This window comes from Phyllostomus discolor, chromosome 10 (genome assembly GCF_004126475.2).
Source record: "Phyllostomus discolor isolate MPI-MPIP mPhyDis1 chromosome 10, mPhyDis1.pri.v3, whole genome shotgun sequence".
Lineage (NCBI taxonomy): Eukaryota > Metazoa > Chordata > Mammalia > Chiroptera > Phyllostomidae > Phyllostomus > Phyllostomus discolor.
Genome location: NC_040912.2, coordinates 61708765 through 61734301, shown reverse-complemented (window position 1 = coordinate 61734301; position 25537 = coordinate 61708765). Strand labels below are relative to the sequence as shown.

At 36.1% G+C, this 25537-nt stretch overlaps 1 protein-coding gene across 4 annotated transcripts in view; it reads right to left on the bottom strand.

Moving 5' to 3' along the window:
• Positions 1–16852, bottom strand: part of MDFIC (MyoD family inhibitor domain containing) — a 132848-nt gene extending 115996 nt beyond the window's left edge. The window contains exons 1-3 of one of the 4 annotated variants that reach the window (XM_036010824.1): positions 16683–16820; positions 16509–16567; positions 16204–16379 (exon numbers count right to left, since the gene is read on the bottom strand). In XM_036010824.1, coding sequence (XP_035866717.1) covers positions 16204–16288 — 85 coding nt within the window. In that variant the 5' untranslated portion in view covers positions 16289–16379; positions 16509–16567; positions 16683–16820. Of the gene's footprint in view, positions 1–16203; positions 16380–16508 lie in introns of all 4 variants that reach the window. The other 3 variants (XM_036010826.1, XM_036010825.1, XM_028526126.2) reach the window with 3 other exon arrangements.
• Between the last annotated feature and the right edge of the window lie 8685 nt (positions 16853–25537).

The window sequence follows — 25537 nt, the reverse complement described above, 5'->3', positions numbered from 1 at the left end:
ACAAATAAAGCCTCTAGACACACTTGACTTACACTTGAACCATGTCCAATATTCAAGTGCTAAACAGAGAACCTCTCAATACTCCATTGAATGAATGAAATTGTTATGTGGTCCATATACACACAGATTTAGTAGTGACCCTCTACTAAGGGGAAAATAAAGTTCTTCCTGCTCTAAATATTTATTAAGAAACAATTTATCACATGATTTTTTTTTCTGTTTCCTTATCTGTGAAATTCTGTAATTAGGTGATTCCAGAATCCTTAAAAAAATACACCTTAGCATTTTCTATCTTATATATGTTCAAGAAATAATAAGTGATATGTAATTACTATTAAATCAATCACAGTCATCAGTCTACCCAACTTTGCCTCATTTAAAAACTAAATGTCTTGGTTCAAAATTAGGTGTCAGGCTTTTGCTATGATCTATAGTACTCACTCCAAAGAAAGGCTCAGAAAAGATTCCATGTATAAAATTTAAATTGGCTATTCCCAATTCTCCAATTCTACAAACTAAACTTCTGTGACCACTTGACTGTTCTATGATTTATAAGGTATGTGCATTATTTTATTAATATCTCTTTAATATTTAAGAAATATGCCCTGGCTGGTGTAGCTCAGTGGATTGAGCGCTGGCTGCAAATCAAAGGGTCACTGGTTCGATTCCCAGTCACGGCACCTGCCTGTGTTGCAGACTGGGTCCCCAGTGGGGCCATGTAAGAGGCAACTACACATTGATGTTTCTCTCCCTCTTCTTCTCCCTCTCTTCCCCTCTCTAAAAATAAATAAATAAAATCTTAAAAAAAAACAATAGCTATATGGCAGGATCATAAATGGTGCAGTTACATCTAACAATGAAGAAATGCATGGAGAGTGAGACTTAATTGACAATTATAAAATGAGCACCAAGATGTCCAGCCACAGAACCAACTTTATTACAACTTTCAGTAGTTCAGGTCAGCCACTATTCATTACAGTGACAAAAGAGCAGTTTCTAACAGGAAATTTCTGTGGTCACTGTAGGCTTGTTGTGTCACCTCTGAATTGCAGAAGCAGAGGCCACAGTGGTCCTGGTTTAATCCCTTTCTGGATTTATGAAGGTTTATAATTTCAATTTGATTACCACATGAGCCTGAAAGACATATCCTGTAGGCAAGCCAAAGAGTTCGATGATGTATAAAATCAGTCTATAACTTTCAATAAGATTTCTACTGTATATATACACAATAAACATTCCCAATTTAGTAATTTTCTCTTAAAGGGAAAACTTTATCATCTCAACTATGCTGTTCTTCTAAACCAATGGTTCTCTGTTTTGGGTTTTTTTTTGGGGGGGGGGTGTTTGTTTTTTGTAGCACTCTTTAAACATAAAAATGCACAGGTCTCAAACTCAGAGGTCTCAATTTGAGTGGTGTGCGGGTAAGGGAGATGTCATTAACATATATGGCCAGTTTATATTTAGGTCACTGTTCCAACTAAGCTCTTCTGTACTAAACAATTTAGAGAAAACTTAGAAAAGACTATAAAATATTGAGCTATAGGCCTTGCTTCTCCTCACCTTGTCATAGTATTCCAAGTAATCAGAGAATACAATTTTATCTAATCAGTAATTAATACAGATATTTAGTTCTGTCTCCATATCAGCTCAACTATGAGAAAACAAAACCTGAATTATGCATAATGCTAATCATTTGTACTAATAGGTGAATATATATTTTAGATATTGACATGAAAAGTGAAGACACTTTTAAAATAGCACTAGACCAAAATATACCACAGGCATTTGCTTCTGAAAGTCTAGCTCTCAGGAATTCTAGTGTGCCCACTCTGAAAACAACTACAGAAGAATCTTTGGATAAAGAAAAAAGCTTTATCCCTGAAACAAATCCTCTAGCTGGGAAAATCAAACATACATCTGAAACAGTCAAGCAACTACACAACAAAAGGTAATATAAACTGCCCTGGGTCGTAATGCTGGGTCAAAGACTGACCAGCTGTGTGGCTGGGGCTGGACCCCATTCTCTTTCATGGGAAATGAGGGGATTGAGCTGGATGCTTGCAGAGGGCCTTTCTGGCTCTAAAATTCTGTAAATCTGACTCTTCACAAGGTCCAAACAATAGAGCTAAAACTTCATATCCACACTAAAAGGGTATTTAGAATGAAGTAGAGAGAGTAATAGAAAAGCCTTTGTAAGGCATTGGATTTGAGTTAAAATTAACAAGCATGAATTAAGCAAAAGAATCCAAGGGGGAAAAAAAGAGTTTTAAATGATGAATGTAAATACAATATGTCTTATTCAGCATTGATTATCTTACAGGATCTGTACTCTTTATTTTTTCTAAAGAAGGGCATTAATGGTGAGATGTAATCTCCTTCCAATCTCAATTATTCTTGCTGAAAGAGAATGAGGTTCAGGTGAATAAAATTTCCATTTAATTAAAAATTCTATAATATTTTTCCTAGTTAGCCTTACCCACATTTAAAATTTTGAGAATATGTGTAAAATATTATATGTGTCATATAATAGCCACTTAGCTGGTATGTGGTTGTTAAATAAGTACTAATTTTAAAAAATGAAATACTTTCTTTTGTTAAAAAATATATTAATGAATTTTTGCAATTACAGTCTTAGCAATTTTCAAAGGCCTTTAATATATATTTGATCTTCAAAAGTATGAATGACATAAAGAAAAAAACTGTTAGCTTAATTTTACCAATGAGAATACAAAGTGGGTCTCAGAGACAGATGTTCAGTTGGAGACAGGATGTTAAAATCCAGAGTTTGAAAGGATCTTTTAGTTCAGCTAATTTAATATCCCATGCAGGGTAGAAAGCCCCACTGCAATCCTCAGACCTTCCCTAAAAATCCAAGAAAAGGGAATACATTCTATTCTTGGTCAGTAAGTTATTCTTCATTTTGAACATAAATCTGTTGTCAGCTAATTTATAACTAGTCCCAGTTCTGCTCATTGTAGGTAGAAATAGTACACTCAACTTTTCTGTAAGACAACCATTCAAACTATTAAAGATGGATATTCTTTCCATCAGTTTGTAATCAAGCAAATATATTACCTCAATGGCTAAATGCTCTTAACAGATAAACTAACAGAAGAATCTGGGAATGTTATAGTATAAAATTCCACATACTCCAAAGTTTTAAAAAAAATAGGGACAATACTGTCATTTAAAAGTCCTGATATCTGAATCCTTCCTGACAACAAAAAGACTCTCATTAGGTTCTCTGGAACAGAAATATTATCCTTAAATTGTACCTTGTACTAGAGAACAGATGAAGAACATGGGATCTGAAATGATGGTGCATGGGTCCACCACTAGCAATGTGGATCTTGGACAAATTAATCTTTATCAGATTCTTCATCTGTAAAAGGGGAATGACAATACTATATCATAAAGTGGGTGTAGAAAGAAATGGAATTATGCCTGGAAAGCAGAATGTCTGGTATATAATAAAAGCTTGTTCACATTTGCTATTATTAAGTATTATTGCAATAAGTACCTTTTTAAAACCTGCTATAAACTTATCAGAGGCAGGCTGTTGAAGGTAGTGTCTATTCCATAATCCTTAATCTTGCATGAAGCATGCAAGAAATCTGTTTACAGACTGAATATAAGGAAAACTATTGCTTCCTCCAAGAAAATGTATATTATTTTTTCCTTTATTGACCAATAAAATCACATTTTAAAAACACTTAATTTTTGACTCAAATTTACAATCATAATTGAATAAGTGGGTTTGACTCTGCATTCTAATGTGGTAAGTACATTTTGATTTCCCCCAGTTTGAATCTCCTAGGCTACCTATATTTTCACTTTTCTGTTTTAATCTTTTTTTTAAAATGTACTCTTATAAACCACCTCAAATATTTTGCTAAATTAGGCAGAGGAATGTGTAAATGCACAAAGTAATCATCAAGTACATTTCCTATTTGTTATCCATATTTTACTTGCTTACATTATGAAAGACTAATATAAATGACAGCAATTAGCAGATATCCTTATAAAACCTCATAAAATATAATTAGTGTAAAATACACTTATTTCTTATAAAAAGGAATATAAGCAGCTTTCTTTGTGCTTAAATTTTGGGACTTTTGCACATTGGATTTCATCTACTTCAATTAAATATTTAATAAGTAAGGACAGATCATTTGTAATCTACATAATATGTACATTCTTCTTTCTATGCAAGCTATATTCATACCTCTTTAATCTGTAAACAAAATTGCATTAATTTCATTTTTACTCTTCTATTCAAATACGTCATCATTTCAGATGAACTATATGTATTCAGTTTATGAAATCTCAAGAAATCTGAGACCAAAATCTCTGGAAAAGTTAAAAACTCTGGGTCTGTATTTCCCAGAGGCTCAGAACAATGTGGACATCTACAAATACTTCCTAAATGTAACCTTTAAAAAAACGAAAGATAAGGCAGCTTTCAGGAAGACCTGAGGCTCTGGAATTTTACTTCTTCACTAATCAAAAAAAAAAAAAAAAAAAGGAAAAAAAGTCCCTCAAGACGAATGACCTTTAAGAAACCTACATGTTTTGTCTAATGTTCTAAAACAAATTAAAATCCCATTGTCCAAAAAACATGTTGAGATAATCAGAGCATTTTTAGCAGCTGAATAAACAGATGCATGAAATTACATAATTTTATAAATACAAGAAAGTTATTATTTAATCACAGATATTGTATAAATGTTTGTTGAATAAATTAAACATTTAAATAGGTTTAATATAATCAGTTGTTACCAATATTTTGAAAAATTAGACTGAGCAAAATCTAAAATGCATTCCTTCAAGAGGGCTTCTTATGCTTTTAAAAGCTTATGGTGTGTTTTAATCCAAAAGAATATGAAAAAAATGGCATGGACTCAATGAGTTTACAGGTTGGGAGTGAGTAAAGAGTGGGCTGTACACACAGTAAAGTGGAAAATAATTACAAAATTACATGCACATGCAATTAAATATAAATATGAAAATGATAAGTACAAAATGCAGTGATAGTTCAAATAAATAATATCTCAATAAGTCAGGGCTCTAAATAAATCGGGGGAGAAGGAAGAATTAGGCACTTCCCACTTCAAAAAAATGTAATGGGAAGGTTAGATGACAACAGGCTAATACTGGGCACTAAGACATAAACATTATCCCAGTCATCTAAATCTCCTGCACCTTTTATATCTAAATATAAAGTTCTCATATTAAAATTATTTTTTCAGGATGACTGACCCTGAGACATATTAAACTCCTGCCTCCTCAATTACAGGTTCAATTGTGTTCTTTCTGCAGTCAAGTATACTCATGCTAAAACCAAACACTCAGGCTCATGGAATTTGGAGTTACATGGGCTCATAAAGGTCTCTTAGCCCAACCTGATAGCATAAGTTAAGATAAAAACATTCCACATACAAATCCCTAAGTAAGCCAAGGAGATTAGACATGAATACTTCCAGGAATAGGGAAATAGCCTCAGGAGACAGTTTCTTCCAGTTTTAGACTGCTTCATTATTCAAAGACTTTCCTTACAATCATCTAAAATCTACTTCCTTATACTTTTCACTGGTTCACCATATTTTGCTCTGTGTGACAGTCTTGTATCAGAAAATATCTCCTGTTTTTGTCTTTATCCTCTCTGTGTTAAATACCCTCAATTAGGTCAATGGTTTTTCAGAGCCTTCACATTCTATTCACTCTTGCAGGCATGACAATCTTCTTACTCTTGTCTAGATAGCTATCATGATAGTGTCCTTAATGATTACTGAAATCCATAGATGCCATATCTATGGCTGTTCCCTAACTTAGCAATTAACTCTACAACCAAAAGAAATTGAGAACTCTTCCATCTACCCCTATTTAAAATGACAACACAGATCCTCCTTTTGTCTTTTAGCATGATCACTATTATAAAATGTTACAATTTTAAAAACCATTGTTACCTCACAGCTATATCAAGTGATTTTATCAAGAACACTTTCTCTCTGGTTAACAAGAATGAGGACCAATAGAAATCAAAACTGAACCAAAGAGGATTGTTTAATCTGTAAAGGCATTTCAAAGGCATGGCTTGAATCTGACAATTTATAAGAATTAGAAGCATACTGAAATTCACTTCTTAGGCTTCAGAATGATGGCTATGGATACTACGTCAGGGAATGTATTCTCACTGGTAATTTTTCAAAGGGCCAAAACTGGAAGTTCCTCCTTTAACTCACTAAGTTCTCTTCTTGCCTTCTGGGACATCCTTCTGGAACACTGCCTTCTTTGGATTGTCTTAGGACCCATTCTCGCTCTGTAATCTTATTTAAATACCTCCAGGAAGATTATTTGTAGATCCATTACCTTAGCCCTGATTCCTGTCATAAACTATAGATTTCAAGTTTCAATTCTACATGAATATATCTTTAAGCAAATCAAAATCAACATTTCCTAAAATTCATCTCCACTTTTTCTGCCCCTGCCTGTTTCTCCAACTATGCTCCATATCCTGGTCAAGCTATTCTCAGAATCATTTTTTTAACTCTGTTTCCACCTTATTTCCCCTGCCTTAACATAATCAAGTACCAGATCCTGCTAGCTACAACTTCCCAATTTCTCTCAAATCTGTATTACCTTTTCCACACCCACTACTAATGCTCCAATCCTTTTCTCTTCCAACCACACTTTCCTAATACAAAGATTGAGTATGTTTCCCTTTAGCTCATTTTACGTATTGATGAAAAAGTGATATAGTTTACTTTGATATTGTACATACTACATTAATGTGGTAACTCCTATATTTTTTTCATGCTCCATAAGTTCATCTTGTATTTCACTGAAAAATAAATAGTAAAAACCCTCAGAGAAGTTTACTAAAGATCTTGCATGTTTCTTGGGTGATAGAAGAAATAAGGACAGTGTAGGTGTATGTTCACAGAGATCCAAAAAATAAGGGTTGAGTCATCATTGAAAAAGACGTAGAGGGATTACATCGTGGAGAGGAAGCTGGTTCCTTTCTACTCTGCCCTCTGCCTTCTGAGCACTTGCCACCTGCTCAACCACAAGCTGCCTGCCTTATTTTTAGCACTCAACTCTGCATAATTCAAACTAAAAACACCTACAAACTGTGTATTCTTCCTCTGGGGCCTCTAGCAGCCCAACCCAGACAAAACCAACTTTTTTTTGCCATCCTGAGATTCTCTTTCTACCTCTAAGTTGATATGTTCCATTTAGTACCAGGTAAGTGGTAACTGGCCATAAACTAATTGGTCACTAGTTTCTTGTGGTAAACTTGAATTGATACTTGAAGAAGGGATTACAATTTAATTTGGCACATATTTACATCTCATCCTCTCTCTCACCTAGTTTATAAGTTCTTTGTGGGCAAACTAAGTATTAAACATTTTTAATGTTCACAAGACTTTTTACATTGAAAGCACACACACATGTGTTGACAGGGCTTCTTCAAGTAAATGTGTTTATAATAAATTATATGTGCTAACACAAAAAAATATTTCAGACTTCATGCTGAAATTACTAAAAAAATAAGGCACAAAGGCACATGTATATGGCCCTCGCTGGTGTGGCTTAATGGACCGAGTGCCAGCCTGGTTCAATTCCCAGGCAGGGCACATGCCTGGATTGAGGACTAGTTCCCCAGTTAGGGCTACACGAGAGGTAGCCACACATTGATGTTTCTCTCCCTTTCTTATTCCCTCTCTTCCCCTCTCTAAAAATAAATAAATAAAATATTTTTTAAAAAGCACATGTATATGAATCATCTTACTTCAGATCATGTGGGTGTGAATCTGAAAACAGAAGTATACTGCAAGTAGAAACCACAAACGGAATTTATGTTAAAATAACTTTTCATAGTTCCTACTTAGTGAACTGTAAGTAATCAGAATTAGAATCTGGAAAATATAATGCAATTTCAAAACTTAAGTTTAAAGGCTTACCTCCTTGTGGATATGTACGCTAAGGTGAAAAAAAGAAAGTAAGAAAACTTTAAGTAACTCCAGTGGTGTTAATGGCAAAAGGGGGAAATGGAAAGAGGGGAACAAAGAGAGAGACAAAGAGAGCAAAAGGAGGTGAGAGAGAAGAGAGAAGGGAGAAGAGAGAGGAAAAATATCCAAACACTGGTACATAAGCACCAACTGATCAAAATACAGGAAGGACTGCAGCGTCTTTAATGATTAAACAAGTCACCCAAGTTGAACTGTCCATATATCTAGAATCTAGCCAGTGCTGAATCACTGCTCCCTCAATAAAACTTGAATGTAGACTCTTTTGGAAATAACATAAAATCGCATCCCTTGCCTTTAAATAGGAGAATAATGACAGTTAACTCCAAAAGGCAATTGGATTGGTTTCTCTGTTTTGTTTGTGGTTCTATTTTTCCATTTGCAAATGGCATAACTTTAGACCGTGTCAATTTATGTTTCCATATTTTCCCCAAATCTTTTATTATTATAAAAATATAACACCAGTAAAATAATTGCACACTGTTATTAGACCTTTCCATGAAATCACTTCAACAAAATCCAGAAAATAAGGTTAAAAGAAACAAGGTAGGCCCTTACCCCAAAATTCCACAGCTTCCCTAGTAGCCCTGTAAAGGTGACTCAATTATGTACATTAAATCCTTGAATGTGAACTAACCAAAGTCAACAGGTATGATTCTTGCTGGCCAGTTAACCTGCACTGTCTCGTTTCTCTGACTCCCTAAAGAGCTTGTAATACAAGATCCGTTAGCACATACCACACTTCCCACACATGCATGATCTTCCTACCTTGCCCCTCACTGCTTCCACCCTGCCAACCTCAAATCCTGTACTAATTTCAAAGATCTTTCTATCTTCCTCTGTTCCTAAGCTCTTGCATGCTCTTTGTTGAGAAAGGCAATCAACTGTACTAACTGTTTCCACTAGAATTCATGCCACTCATTCTTAGGTAAACCCGCAGTGTTACTAAACAGCCCTTTTGTTCATTGTATATTGACTCCCTGCTGAGTTCTTGATTCTTCCAAGTCTTTTCCACAATCTCAAATTTCTTGACTCATCCTAATTAACCCCCTCCCTTGCTTTCAGCAAATATTACCATCTACCTTGCTAAAAATATCTAGTTCTTAAATATTCTTTTTCATATCAAATTTTCTCTAGATTATCACTCATCCTTTTCTACCATCCCCATCTCAAAGGGGAACATTCACAACTTTCCTAAGACTGGTCTCTTCATGCCATTCCTTCCAGAATTTAACTCTTTCAATTATATACACCTACCATGCCACAACTCCACCCCATGCACTTTCACCTTTAATCTCTCTCAATGCCTGGCTTTTCTTTCTAATGTGTAGTGAGCATGCTCAAAATCCACACATCCAAAACAAGCCTTCTATACACTTTGTTTCTCCCTTAACAAACCACAACTCTCCTCATCTTCTAGGACCACTACAAATTCAATGCTCCTGACACTAATCCTAATAGACTCTTTTTCTGTATTTTTTTCCTTCTCTTCCCTAAAGTACACTCACTTCCCCAAATCTAGTCCTCGGTCCTCTTTCTCACTCTCATGCCAATCCATCAGCTACCCCTTTGCCTGTGATTCTGACTCTCTCCTAGCATTCTCCTAGTTACAAATTCTCTTTTTCAGGGCCTGCTAGTTATCATGGCTATTGTGAATTGGTGAATTCTGTGGAAACAACATATTCAAAAGAACATTGGACAGCTCCTCCTACATTTCCACTCAGGCTGAGAAGCAAACCTATAGATTATCTTAAATTTCTACCTTTTCACTATTTCCCATATTAAATAGTTTCCCAACCACATCAATTCACATGCAGTAAAATCTGGATCCTGTGACTGGTTTTAGAAATTTCAAAGATGGATAAGGAAAAATCAATGCCCTCAAGGGGTTCTCACATCCTTACTTCCTTCCTCCCACCTTCCCCTCAATTATTTTTCCTCAGCTACATCCTCTTCTTACTCATGTGATTCTTTTTCTTAGAAAAAAGAAAATGAATATAAGTATAGCTCTATCCTACTTGCACTGCTGTTCTGTAAATCCAGTTTCTGAATTCCACTTCCACTGGTGTTGCCCTAGGTCCTCTAATCTTTTGTCAGGCTATTGTAATATCCTTCTGAATAATCACTGCCTTCACACTTGCCCCTCCCTCCAAAAGCATCCTTTGAATTGCCACCAGATTTATTTCCTAAAAGCACCAAGTTGGACCAGTTATTCCTCTTTTCAAGAACTTTTATAACGGCTTACTACGGCCTACAAACACAATATGCAAACTCATCAGCAGGATCATCAGGGTCATCCTTAAAGTTGTATTTTTACAACTTTACCCCATTCTCTGCTCCTACGGACAGTCCATACAACTCTTCAGTGAAGTGTTCAGCATTTTGTAATAATCCCCTCCAAACTTTGCTTTCAATTACCCATCTCCACAGAGCTGAGTCCTATGACCATGCTTCTTGGTTAAACTCAAATAACATTTCCTTGAGTTTTTTTCTAAATAACCCAGTTAGAGATGGTCTCTCTCCCATGTTCTACCATTACACTTTCTTTGTGCCTCTGTTATAGCACCAATCAGTCTACCTTGTATTATAGCTATGTATGAACATAATGTATTTCTTCCATCATCCTGCAAGCCCCAGATATCATTTATCAGTCTGTTTCTCTAGGTACTGTACTTGTCATTTATTATCTCTCTCTCCCTTATCCTTCTCTCATGAATACACACACACACACACACACACACACACACACACAGTGTGTGTGTAATTAGCAGAGCATTTCAGTAGGGCAGAAATAAACAATGTAAAGAGAAGCAAAAATGACATGAGAGATAAAAAATCAGTACTAAAACTAAACCTCTATGTACATTCCCTGAATTACAAATACACATGTAAATCATATAAATAGTTTTTCTAATCTCATATCCCACCTTAACCCTAAAACTGTTCTTTTTCATTGTCTTTCCCTGCCCTGACTCACACTTGTTCTGAACAGCAATCAAGTCCTCCATTTTACCCAATCATTTATTCCACAAATATGTATTAGGACCTATTTCAAGTTAGCAGTGCTACCTACTTAATAAAAGATTTTACCCCATCATCTACTTTCTTAACATGCTAGATGCTTGCACAGCTATACTGTGCTATCCCCCAGAACATTTTTTCATTGTTTTCAGCTCAAACAGTTCAACCTTCCAAACACTTTCTTAAATTTATAGACATCTTTTTTAATCACTTCCTTCCTTCCTTCCTCCCACCTTCCCCTCAATTATTTTTCCCCAGCTACATCCTTTTCTTACTCATGTGATTCTTTTTCTTAGAAAAAGGAAAATGCATATATCTAGCTGATAAACCTTGCACTTCTATAACTAAACTTCTAAAATGAACATTAGTCCCTTTAGATATAAAAAGGAGTTGGGAGTATAAATCCTAATGTGTTTGAAAATGCCCCTAAATCTTCTTCAAATTTAGACAAGTTTCTATAGTTTTCTAATTAAGCCAGCCTTCACTCAAGCTCCTATATTCAAGTGTTTCAAAACAGTTTCTATTCAACTTAATTTTGTTTTCGGTTATTCATACTTGGTTGCCAGTATTACATTTTCTATGATTTATCATTGTAAACATATGAAACATAATAAAATTTAATTATGACAATCTTTTAGGATTTACTATGGAACTAAATATAATTTATCACTCTATTTCTATGAGAAAGGATAATCCAGGTTTAAAAAAATCTAACTCACAGATGAAAACAAGTCATGTGCAAATGAGGGACTCCTGTCCTTATTATTGCATAATGCTGGGATCACCAGTCAGAAGTGCAGGGTGGCAGGAACAAATATCTAATGAGATGGTAGCTGAAAGTATTAACAAATCTATTTATGCACTTATTTTTAGCTCATCTTTTTAAATTCTGATGCAGTTTTTCTAATGTTCAAAATATATTCATATTCAGTACTTTTATAATTTTGAAAATAAACTTTTTTGAGGATGAACACTCAACAATTTTTTTAATTGGGGTATGTAATAAAAACACTGGAAAGCACTAATAGGAAATATATGTATGTGGAGTGATGTGATTTAAAGTTTGGAACTTGAAAAGGGGACTTTCAAAAAGCTTTCTTAAGCTTTTCTACTTAAAAAAATCTTCAAAATCTATCATCATAGCATCATTCTATAAATAAAAGCCTCTAAAAACAATGATTATCAATTAGAGATAAAGAGCACCTACAAAAATGCAGATTCTTGAATCTTACACCAGGAGGTTCTAAGCCAACTTGCCAGTAGCCTTGAGAGATTAGGATAGTTTCTCAACACTGTTGACATTCTGAGCCAGATCATTCCTCGTTGGGAGGGGCTGTCCTGTCCTATGCATTGTAAGGTGTTTAGCATTGTCCCTGTCCTCTACTCCCCAGATGCCATGTGAAACCACCCCGCTACCTATTATGACTACACCTGTCTCCAGACTTTGCCAAATGTCTCCTAGACGGCACAATAATCCCCAATTGAGAACCAGAGATAAAAGCTGTCCAAATATGACACACTTTGAGAAATACCATCCTTAATCAAAAGGATAAAATAATATAACAGTAAAAGAAGATAGATATTATAGGCATACACTGGATAAAGTGAAATAAACAGGCTTCCCATATACGAATCTGATTAGCCACTATAAACTTCTGACAACTCAGCGAAGCTTCTAAGTCAAAACAATCCTCATGTAATTTCAACTTGAAGCTTCTACTTTAAATTATTTTTAATTAACTTCACTGGCATTTTGCATCCTACTATAAAAAAAAAGTTCACCTAATAGTCTCAGAGGACTCTCCCAGGAGAGAAGAGTGCATTAAATCACATATTATCACATGAAACTATATTCCAGCACTCACAGTCCAACAGTTCAAATAAGTCTTGACAGATACAATGAGGTGGGGGTGGGGTATAAAGGATGGGAACAGGCTCAAGAGATTCACAGTATCCAAAACCCTGTTATCTTTAATTCATGCATCTGTAGGAAAAAGCTGTATTGATCCTCTGCTTCAACTATATTTATCACAATGACATAATATACTTTACAATTTGTGTTTCCTTCCTGATTTCTACTGACTTTGTGTGAGACCTTGGGTAAGTCACTTTAATTCTCTGGACATCCTTTCCAAAAAGTGAGCCAGTTAAACTAAATTATGTTTGAAGATCCTTGTAGTTATAGGTTGCAAATTTATGAATGAGCACTTAATTAAAAGGCTGTTTAAACTATTGGAGTCTAATAACTATTGCACAAAAAAGCTAATACTTATATTTTCAGTGTTGATAATATAATGAATTGTAACATGCTAAAAAAAGACAAGTAGATAAACCACATTTACAAGATAAACTCTCTCTTAAAACAAAAATAAATTTGGCCCAAATTGCCATTTACTTACCAAGTTACTTGCACAGGTACTTTCCATAAATTTGCAAATCAAATCAACCTTTCAGAAATTAGTCACAAATAGGGAAATAGTTTTAAATTTCACCTTTGCTTTCTATTTTCTATACCAGAGATAACCATTTTCAGCCTATAGGTATTGTTCTTTCATTTGGCTTAGACAATAATTGTTATTTAATTCATCGCCAACTCTTTAAAAAAGAGAGTTGATACATAAAAAAACATACTTCCAGTATCTCATGAAATATTTGAAAATATTAACCCAAATGACAAAAATGAGCTGAAGCTGAAATGTATCTCCTCCTGGTCCACAAGCTCTCCAGTCGCTGACAACCCCCACTGCTCCTCATATCCATCCTGGTTCCTTCTTGTGTGCTAAGCATATGAGCTTATGTCCTTGCTCTGTAATAATTTGCCAAATTCATAGAAAATACTTTTAATGTTTTCACAGTAATAGAATTTTGCATCCAGAATCAAAGCAAATGGGTAGACAATTAAAGAGACAGAGCTATCTCGCAATAAAGAAAATCTTCATAACACTGAATGCTGCAGATGCACTATACTGTAGGTTTCTAACTAACAAGCTAACAGAATGTAGAAAGAAATTCTAGACTTGGTGGGGAGTTCACATTAGAGACCCCCTAAAATTACCTTCAAATGTAACATTCTATGTCTTTGGTTAGCAGTATAGGGAGCTCATATGTATAGGTTAAAATATATGTCTTTATACATATAATTAACTTTGTTTGCAAAAGTTATTTTATTTCATAAGACATTCCATTTTTCTCACTGATTTTAATACATAAATGATTTAAATTAATTTCAATTAAGTAAGCATTCATACCAGAGAATTATTAAATTGTTCTGCAGAAAAGATCATAAAGAATCCAAGGACATAAGGAAGAGACTAAAATAATTCAAGAAAGTGCCCACTAGCAAACCTTTTTCACCAATGTATTTACCAATAAAACCAACCTAACTTAGGAAGCCTACATAATGTAGCTTTTTTCCTACCCACTCACTCCAACAATTTTTTTTTCAGTATACCTTAAGAAACCTACCAGTTTGAGACACAGTTTTATAACAATCTTGATAATTTCCTTTAACAAAAATCAACCTTACATTCTATTTACAATTTAATTAATGTCTATTTAAAGGATATTTTGAGTTGACATTAAATTAATTTAGAAAGCAATAAGTAACTTTGTTGCTGAGGTTAAGCCAATTTACAGGTAAACTCTAACCCAAGAGTTTCCACTGATACTATGTGTGTTTTATGAAGCCAACATTCTCCTTTAAACCATTTTAAATGTCTGCTTATTAAAGTCAGATAATAATGGGATACCTCACAACATTATGTCTGCACAGGTACATTAAGTATCACTGCAGGGTCTTTTAGGTCATTTTAAAAATGCATACAATTAAAGTTGGACATAGTAGACATCAACGTTTTGCAAATCAATAGTTTTTCTAGTGTGTTTGATACTGACTTTTAACATAAGCACTGTTTAACAATAGCGATTAACAGTTGAACTGTGAACATAAAAAGCCCATCAATGAGTCCATGACTACAGGGGACAAGCCTAAGGACAGGAAAATGGTTGTGTTGATAATACAATGTGCAGAACAGGGGATGCTTCTGGAAAAACATGTTTATCATTCTAGTTCTCTGATTTTTCAGATTTCCTCTATTTTTTCTGGCTCACTGTTTCCAAGCAGAAAGCAATGATAAACATAACTCAATTAACAGCCCGAATGCCAGGCATTTTGATTCAGCCATGGATGTTTTCTGCTTTTACTTATTGTAGGTTCAACATTAATTTCTTCTTTTGCATTTTTTGCTGGCTTAAAAAATGCTAAAGATCCCACTATATTACTGTTAAGGGGGGAAGCTATCAGATGTGCTTAAGTCAAAAGTACAAAGTAGATTTTTGAGTACTGGGAAATTATTGAGTTCATATTAGTATCAGAACTCTTTAAATCAAAGCCATCCTAAGAGGAAAATATATCATTAGAGTATGGCCCTTGTTCTTTCTTGGTCACCAATGAAAACCTGTTGTTACTTTCAGAAGAAAGAAAACCTGACTTGTTTATAAGCCTGTTATAGAAGTTTCTCAAACAAGAGTATTTCTCTTATAATCTGTATTGTTTACACTTTAGAAAAACATAAAGGAGCTAATTCATTCTCAGAAAGTATTTCGTTAAAGGAATATTTATTTCAAAACAAAACAGTTATTGAAAACGCACGCATGGGCCATTCCAAGGTAATTTGTCACAGAAAACTGGATTATAAACCCAGGAGCAGAGAAACAGAAGAAACCACAAGAAACAGAAAGATAAAGGGAATGCATGCTTATTCAGAGTACAGAGGCAGGCCTGAATCTGATGAAGATGTAAAAACTGAAGAGACCTAGAACCCACACATTAGCGAGCCCTCGATGTATATGCTTAAGAAAGAAGTAGTCCTGTCATCCCGATTCTCCACAGCCAAAAGGGGAGTGGAGGAACCAGTAGTTCCCGCCCTCTTAACCAGGTTGTTGATCTAGAGCAGGAATCCTGGAGAACTTGTTTTGGGCAAGTAACACTGTGCAAAAAGTTCACAACTATGAGGTAGATATTGTGTCCTCACCGCACTCCCACTCCCAACCCACACACACATACACACTCCAATCCAATCGATAAATGTGTTAACAAATTTTAAAATGCAACAACGACAAAGAAGCCTGCAACTTGCAAGCGCGCACTCACCCTGGGCCACGGAGCCCAGGCGACCGTCACCCGCTTCGGCCCCAAGCAGGGGCCCGGGAGCTAGGGCTTCGCCAGTGCTTGACATTGGGTGCTCCAGCGACAGCTGCCTAGCTGACCGCCCGCCTGGGCGGACGCTGAAGGGCTGTTAGGTGCTAGGTTCAGGGAACAGACTCCTTCTGGTGGGGGAAAAAAGGGGGGTTTTCACTCATCACCCCAGCAGGACATTCCCTCCCCCTCCGCTTCCCTTCTGCAAACCCCACCCCGGGGGAAGTTTTGATTTGAAACCCGGGAGGAAAATGGTTTACCGAGCGAGCTGACAGCAGCGGATTCTCAGGAAGTCGCTGGGGGTGGGGGTGGGGGCACACTGTAGAGGAAAGGGTATTGGATTTAGGAGAAGCTCCAGGGAAGGGACCAAAGCCTTCCTCCTCCAGGACCGCGAGACCACCACCTACCCTAGTCTCCCCCCACCCCTAACTCACTCAAAGCCCCATTCTCCTCCTCTTCCGCCTGGAAAAGTTAGGGAGGCTCCGCAAAGGTTTCATCTCGCCTTGGGGCCTGGTGGTGAAACCCGCCCCTGCTAGCTCCTCCACGCCCCTCCCCACCTCCCTCAGGCTCCGCGCAGAAGGCGGTCACAGGGGAAGTGGCTGCTCCTCTGACTCCCTGGGCTCCGCCCCTACCCTAGCCTGCCCTAGCCCGCCAGTTTTCCTCCCTGGGGGACTTTTCCCCCTCTGCCTCTCTTTACGGCTTCCATCACTCCTACACTCCTGACATACTTCCTCTTCTGTTGTTCCTTTTCATTATATCCAGATGGGGAGGGCTGGAAGTCTTGGCCAACAGCCCAGAACTGGCAGGCTTTGGGCTCCCTTGTGCCCCACTCTGTCTGGGTCAGGAGGCCAAAGCCAAAGGAAAGAAAGGGTCCCCGCCCTAAGCTGAGAAAAGGAGTAAATTAGCTGGTCCCTGACTGCCCAAGAGTCGTTACACCCAACCTCTCATTCCCACCCCCATTCATCCTATCTTTTGTCTCTCAACTGCTTTTCTCAGTCCAGCCCCAGAACAAATGAAATTTGAGAAATGCAATGAGGAGAGTAGAAACCTTTAGGGTAGATAATGCCAAAGGCAAAAATACCAAACTCTTCTAGTGGAATAAAGTATGGTTTTATAACCTTGACCCCAACTGAGAGTTTAATCTCATGATCTCTAATTCTGAAATTCCCTTTATTCTACTTTTCAGTTCTTTGTTTATTTTGGTCAAACAGGTTCTGAATCTGGTAAAACCAGTTACAGTTGTGTGAACACACTGTAGGCATCCAGGCAGGCAAGACTCACACCCTTGAAGATTCATTGGCCCAAGGCCCCAAGACAGATCTATTGCAGGCGGAATGCTTTGGACTGACTGTTTCTATGTGGTAAGGTAAACTCCATTTATAAAGGAGACTTTAATTGTAGCTTAATCTGATGAGCCAAGAACAAAAATGCATTAATTTGCAGATATAAAGTACTTAAATACATTCAGATAGCTTTTGCCCTTTATTTAATTGAGTAAAATGCAGATCATTTGTAGAAAGCTAAAACACATATTTTGAATATCTAGGACAAGAGAATAGTTGCACTTATGTTATCAAAATTGAAGAAAATGTACATTCATTGGATACCTCTTCTTTCTAGATGTGCCATTAATATACCAGGGATACTATTTCTTTAAAAAAATTGCAGTTGATTCCAATTGATTGAGACAATCCACTTATTTTTTAACTTTATTTTTATTGTTGACACCATTACAGATGTCCCCATTTTCTCCTCCTTGCCCACCCCCACCCAGCCCTGCCCCACCCAGCCCTGCCCCGCCCTCCCTCAGGCCATCAGACTTGTCTGTGTTGATGGGTTACACAAATACAGTCTTTGGCTAATCCCTTCAACTTCTTTCATTCAGTCCCACTCTCATTTTTTAACTTTTTAAAGAGTCAGTGCAACCAAACTAACTTTCAATTAAACCTGAAACCTGAAAAGCACTGCCTTTGAAGTTTCTGAGATAGTTACTCGGACTACACTCCTAACAATGACACTTTGCATAATGACCAATAACTAACAAACACTTTTTCTTTATTTTTTATTGTATTTTTTCATTATAATTTACTGTATTTTTTGGACTACAAGACACACTTTTTTACCACATTTTTTGCTTCAAAATTTTTTTTCCAATTTTTCTCATCTAAAACCTAGATGCATCTTATGGTCTGAAAAACAGACATGCATAGGTTTTAGAGGAGGAAAATAGGAAAATTTTTTGAAGCAAAAAATGTGATAAAAAAGTGCATCTTATAGTCCAAAACACACGGTATTCCCCTTATGCCCACCAGCAATCATCATACTGTGTCCATGTCCATGAATCCTTTTTCCATTTTCCTCAACCCCTCTACTCTTTAACCTCCTTCTCCTTAGCTGTCTTTATCTATGACTCTGTCTCTATTTTGCTTGTTAGTTCAGTTTGTTCATTAGATTTCACATTTGAATTAAATCATATTGTATTAGTCTTTTTCTGAGTGGCTTATGTCACTTAGCATAACGTTCTCCAAGTCCATTAATACTGTCACAAAGGGTGAAATTTTCTTTGTTTTTATGGCCAAGTAGTATTACATCCTGTAAATGTCTGATAGTTGTTTTACACACTCATTTACTGACAGACACTGGGCTGCTTCCTTATCTTGGTGATTGTAAATAATTTTGCAATGAACACAGGAGTTGTTTCAGTTCTTTTGAATTAGTGTTTTTTTTTTAATTTTTAATTTAGATATTTCAAAAGTGGTGTGTATAAAAGTCCCTTAAGTCTTCTAAAAACTTATCTAGGGGCCTAGACTATTTAGAATCTGCAGAATAGAAGCAGAACAATTATGTTCTACTTCTGACTCTGTCAGAAGCATCACTGTCTACTGCAGCATAGTCTGTAACCAAAGGAGTGGGATAGAATGTAGCTGCTCTAGAAGATTCTGTTTTATTCCTTTTTTTATATATGTCCTTGTCTTTTTATTTTTTTTCTTGCCATCTCACTAAGATGTAATTCCACTAACCAATTGTGGAAAAATTAGTTTTTTCATCTACTTTTTTAATTTCTTCTGGGTGGGCTAATAATGAAATTAACATGAGACAGACTGATAATATGAACAACTCTATTACATATGATGTATGGGAGTTCCATACAAATATGAGACCCAAGGGCATTGGGCAATTGAGGTCTAAATGACATTTTGGAGCTAAGGAGAAATTTGTGACTTCAAAGGGAAAGAAGGCAATTCACATGGAAATGGTAAAGCAAATGTTTGGAAAATAAATGTTTGACGAGCCATTTTAACTGTGGGACACAGAGAGGACTTCAAACAAATGGACCTTGGTAGGTCCCTCCTTACCACACATATTAAATTAGGTAGCTATGATGATAGTGCCATTCCTGGAGCAGGTCCTCTAAAGGGCTTAAATTCTTTTAGGCAGTTAGGGGGAAGATCAAAGTTCTGAACCTTTCATTCCTTAAAAAACAATCATCTTAAAACAATCAGTATCCCAAGCGAGTCATAGTCAGTGATAAATATTTTAGAGTGGCAAATTCTGCTTCTACCAATTTTGATGTCCATGAATATCAATAAGGTCCGGCACTTTATTCAGTAATCAGTAATAAATATGTGTTCATTTAAATTCACACATAATAACCCTGGCCAGGTAGCTCAGTTGGTTGGAGTGTCATCCCCATATGCCAAAGTTGTGAGTTTGATACCCAGTCAGGACACATACAAGAATCAACCAATGAATTCATAAATAAGTGAAACAACATATTAATACCTCTCTCACTTTCTTCCCTCCCTCCACCTTCCTCTCTTTCTAAAATCAATAACAATAAATACATAAATACTCAAATACATAAATTCACATAGTACTTAATTTGGCATACATGGTAGGCAATTAAATACTCTTTCAATTAACTTGACATACCTTACTTAACTTGAAAAAACAAAATTCAAACAAAAATATTAAGAACAAATGAGAGGTAAAATCACCAAGATGGTCAAATGCTCTATTTTGCTCAGCTGTGTGAATTTGAGCAAGTTAACCTCTCTATGCCTTGGTTGCCTCAGTAAGTGAAAATGATAAAAGCAATTCTTCATAGGCTCCCATGAGAACTAAATAAGATCATTCCTTTATGTCATCTGGAAGAATGTCAGATTTGAGAAAGGTGCTAAAAAATATTGACCATTATTATTATATGGCAGAAACATTTTTTTAAATCCTCACCTGAAGATATGTTTTATTAGTTTTACATAGAGAGGATAGGAGGGAGAGGGCAAGAGAAAGAGAAAGAGAGAGAGAGAGAGAGACAGCCACCCATTGCCTCCTGTACGTATCCCAAATGGGGACTGAACCCACAATCTAAGTATGTGCCCTGACCAGGAATCAACATGTGACCTTTTTTGGTGTACAGGATGATTCTCCAACCAATTGAGCCACCTGGCCAGGGCATGGCAAAAGCATTTTATGGGTAATGTTGAATATGGCATAATAACTATATCACAAGGACGACATCAAAATATCAGGTGACCACACCATGCAATTTGCAGAAATAATCTCAATGAATTCTTATATCATCCCTATCAGTGACTTGACAGGATTATACCTCTCATATTTAGAGCTCAAGAGTGTCTGACTGCAAGCTATTCTGTTTCATTGGGTAAACTCAGGCTTCCTCTAAATCCATAACCCTGACATCTGATATATACTAGGAATTAAGTACAGGTAACTATGCCCAAACTGCCCATTTATCCCATCCCTTGCTGTATTTGTTTAGTCTTTCTGACTAATCACTTACTTTGGCTCCTGATGAGTATATCAGTGCCCTCATCCCCTCATTCTTTTATTCAGCAAATATGTATGAAAGTTGAGGGCCCTGTCATGAGTGTTAGGAATATAGAGCAGTGAAGATCATAATGTGCCCATTGCCCTCATGGAGCTCAGAGTCTAGAAGGAAATATGAATACACCACTTACAACAGTCACTGAATGGAGTAGCAAGGGAAGTTGTGGGATGCTACTATGATACCTAGCAGAGATAACTAGCAGGAATGAGGGAAATAGCTCTGGAAAAAGTAATGTCTCCACTGAGACCATAAGAAGAAAGTTAAAGAGGAAAAAAGAGTGTTTCAGGTAGAATAGCACCTTGGGTAGAGGTGCAGAGTCTTGAAGGTAGCCTAGCATCTTTGAAGGACTGAAAGAAGTTAAATGTATACTTTGGTTCAAAGGATAACCAAATGCAAGAGGAAAAGAAATGGGGGCTGAAATTGAAGAGAGGAGCAGAGCAGAATATTATCTTCTTTGAACAAGGAAGATATAGTATCCAAATTTCTATTTATAAAAGCCATTCTGGTATAATGTGTGAAATAATTTGGGAGCATGATATTGGAGCTAAGGAATTCAATTAGGAGATAAGGGATAATGTTGGCAGAAAGAATAGAGCCAAAAGACAGAGGTAAAGAATGAGGGAGCTAAAGGATCAAGGACAACTTCCAGGTTTCTGCATCTTGGTGGATGGTGGCTATACCCTCTACAGAGAAGTAAGCATTCAAGAGAAGTAGGTTTGTGGAAAAGCTGCTGAGTTAATCATGCAGGTAGTGTAATGTCTGACTGACTAGAAGGTTATCAGTGCCCAAGGTGATCGTGTAGTTGTAAGAAGAAGGCCTAAGGCACAGCCATTCCCTGAATTTCAATCCAAATGTGTCTCACTGGCCCTTCTTCCTTTCTCCAAACTCTTCCCAATGCTATAATACCATTATCAGCCTGGCTTTGAGAATCACTGTTATTTAGTTACTAATAATGCATGTGTCCCACACACCATTCCAGATGCCCCTGAGTATCACATGATGGTTTTATTAAGCCAGATTTTGCCAAAGCTCTTACTATAGCAATCTGGATGGGCAAAAACCTTGCATGGGAACCAGCCTTCACTGGATGCTCTGTTCCAGGCTCAAAGCCTTCTGCCATTGATATCCCAAAGTGCTTTACAACCATTCCTTCTGCATGATGTACACACTACTGATGCTATAATAATATGTGAACTCATTGTGAAAGAGGTCTGACATGAGCTAAGTAAATAAAGTTAATTAATTAAATGTGTTTAGAAAACATCCTTATGGACTATTTAATCTTCATTGTTCATTCATTTAACACTCATCAAACATTTATTGTGTATCTTTATGTACTAGGCCATATGTTATGTTCTGGAGATTAAAAAAATGATTCAATATCTTAAAATTAATTTTCACTTGGGCAGACGCTTATCTATCTAACTAAAGTCAAAGTTACTGTAATTACATAGTTATGTAAACAAGAGATCTGAAAGTGAAGTGTGTAATTGTGCATGCATCCCAAGGGATGCACAAGACAGTTATCTAGAATTATTTGTTATTTATCTATATTTGTTTTGTTATTTGTAACTTCTATATTTAAGCATGTTTTATAATATATATAACATTAATTCAGAAGTACTGTGTATAATATATAAATAAACATTTATTAGGGGTTCACGCTCAAAAATATTTTATTGTTTGCTTTGTAAAGAAAATGGTGTAATTACTTTAAATCACTTTAGGTACTTTTATTCAATTATTCCCAGATTACCAAGGTTAATTTTTCTAAATATCATATACACTTGACCTCATTCATGTAGAAGCATAACTTTAAGAAATTTCAAACCCAAAGACACAGAAACCACAAAATAACCCTAGGCCTCTAAATACCCAAAATAACCTTAATGACCTTCACATAGTGCCAACATAATGGCCATCAACTTTCTTGAATCCCACTATTTTTTTTTGTGTAGCCATACACACTGCTAAACAAAGTTTATTTTCTATTGTTTTAGCTCACAGAAAATTTAGAGCTCATGGGCTTTGAGAAAAATGGGTTAGCTATGGGAGCTATTAGGTCAGAAAAAATGACAGCAGAAGAAATGACAGTTGGCAGGCAAGGAAGATATGGGAAAATAAACATGTCATAACAACACTTTGGTGAATTCAACTCAGTGAAACAGTATAGTGACTGTTTCTAATGAGGGCCTGAGTCATTAAGGAAAGATTCAATTACCTTAGTGCTACATTCTGTTTTTTAGAGAAACAGGTCAGTTTTTTACATTTTAGGAAAATTTTCACAAAAAAATGTTCATGTAAAAAATGTTACTTGAAAAAATAATTTTCACAGAATTACATCTTTTATAGATGCAAGGAAAATGAGCAATCGTGATTCTAGGGCAATTTGTTTTACTGTAGTTTTCTACTTTCCATGCTCTGTTTTAAGAGAAATCAGATCGACAGTTTTCTAAACTTGCATTCTTCAAATAGAGCACTTTCTTCATTTTTTCCTTAATGTAGTGGTCCTGTCCATAAAATTTAAACTAAGAAAACTGGTTCTTCTACTTTTTAAACATTTGAAAACTATCAATCTTGCCCAATTGCATCATATACATAGGAATAAATATAAAGGCACAAAGTTTATTCATTAGGTTCAACAAACATATATTGAGTGTTTATGCCAAACCATATGTTAAAGACTAAAGTTTTAAAAATAGAAGAAATGCTGAGAGGTCATAGTTTATGTAAGGTTAGGGGTAAGGGATGGAGCAAAGTGGGAGAGGAGCAGTCACATAAATAATTACCATACTATAGAAGCAAAAAGGAAGCAGCACCTAACTGCTCAGGCGTGGGTGGGGAAAGTCAGGCGAAGTTTCAGAAAGACGACACCAAGCTGAGTGTTGCAGATGAGTAAAAGTTTACTTGTCAAAGAGCTTAGGGAATTCCAGAGTGAAGAGAAGATACCTGCAAAGGCACAGAGTATGAAAGCCCCAGAGAAGTTAGATGATTTGCAAAGGTCCTTTTGTGAGTTCATTACTGAGCCAGCACTGAAAGCCTACATTTCTTTATATCCAGTTTTCTTATTCCAGTTATCTGGACAAGTCATGTAAATGAATCCTTTAATTCTAAGGGTGGCAAAGCTAAGACATACCTGATCTTATACTTAGGAGTTTCAAAGATTTTCTGTTGTAAATGTGTAACCAAAGAACCAGACACAAAATCTCCAGTTGCTGAATTAGCTTTCTTTGTCCTTCCCTTCCAAACTCTTAGTTGGCTGACTTCTATGGCCTGGGGCACTGGCCTTCAGGGTATTTCCTTGCTGTCACTGTACTTCCCTGCTAGTGTTTTGAATGAAGGGAGGGAGATGCTAAAGCATACAGTGGCACATGTCAGAAAAGAACATTATAAGTAAAGACAGAAATGAAAATGGACATATCATATGCAATAGACAATAAGGAGGCATTTTCTTGGTACATAGAAAGTGAATGTAGATATACCAGGTATTGTGTTCAACTACAAAATGTTAGGTACTTTGCTACACATTGTAATAAAATGTATAGCAAAGCAGATGTGTCCTGGACTTCATAAGTTTAGTCTTGGGGCAGGTAGATCACATGTAAATATATATGTACAAATAGTGGTTAGTGAAGAAAAATGATGGAATATTGTAAGAGTGTATAAAAGGGACATAGAGATGAAGTCTCTGCTCTAAAAGAACATCAGAGTAGGTAAAAGGATAAAATAAAGAGTTTAAAATAAAATGTGATTCATATTAAATAGGAACTGGGTCCTGTGAAAGGGCATAAGAGACAGCACTAGACCTAATCTGGAGAGAGAATCTGAAGAATGAAATGTGTTTGAAGAAGGCCCTGGATGAGGACTTCACCACAAAAGGAGGGAAAGGAAAGAAAAAGGGAAAAGACAAAGGTACTAGAGAAGGTGAAGTTGGCACATCCTAAGAATTCCAAACCTTATCTGTTCTATTGTGTATTTCTTTCAACCTGTATGTCTGTATCAAAATATGACCTCATTTATACATTGCAGAAGCTTTTATTCATCTCATAATTCTATTAGAAGGATTTCTAGGTTTTTTATTCTAATGGTGAGAGTTTTCGTTCAATTTTCTCCAGGTGATCAAACAAAAACTCATTTCAACTATTCCCAATATGCTATTGGCTATACAGTGCTGACAAAAATCCACCTGATGATAGAAAAAAGAAAGAGAAAGAAGGAGAGAGAGAGAACATGCTAGAAGGCTCACTTGTATTTATAGCATAAACCATACCACTGATGCCACCAATAGGAGAAAAATGTTGCCACATAGCACTGCTGCAGTCACTTGGTGTCATCTATCTCTTTTTATACTATAGTCATTACTTTTTAGACTGTGAGAGCAGAAAAATCTCTCCTGAACTTTTTATAACCAAGAAGCCCACTAATATGTAACTTTAT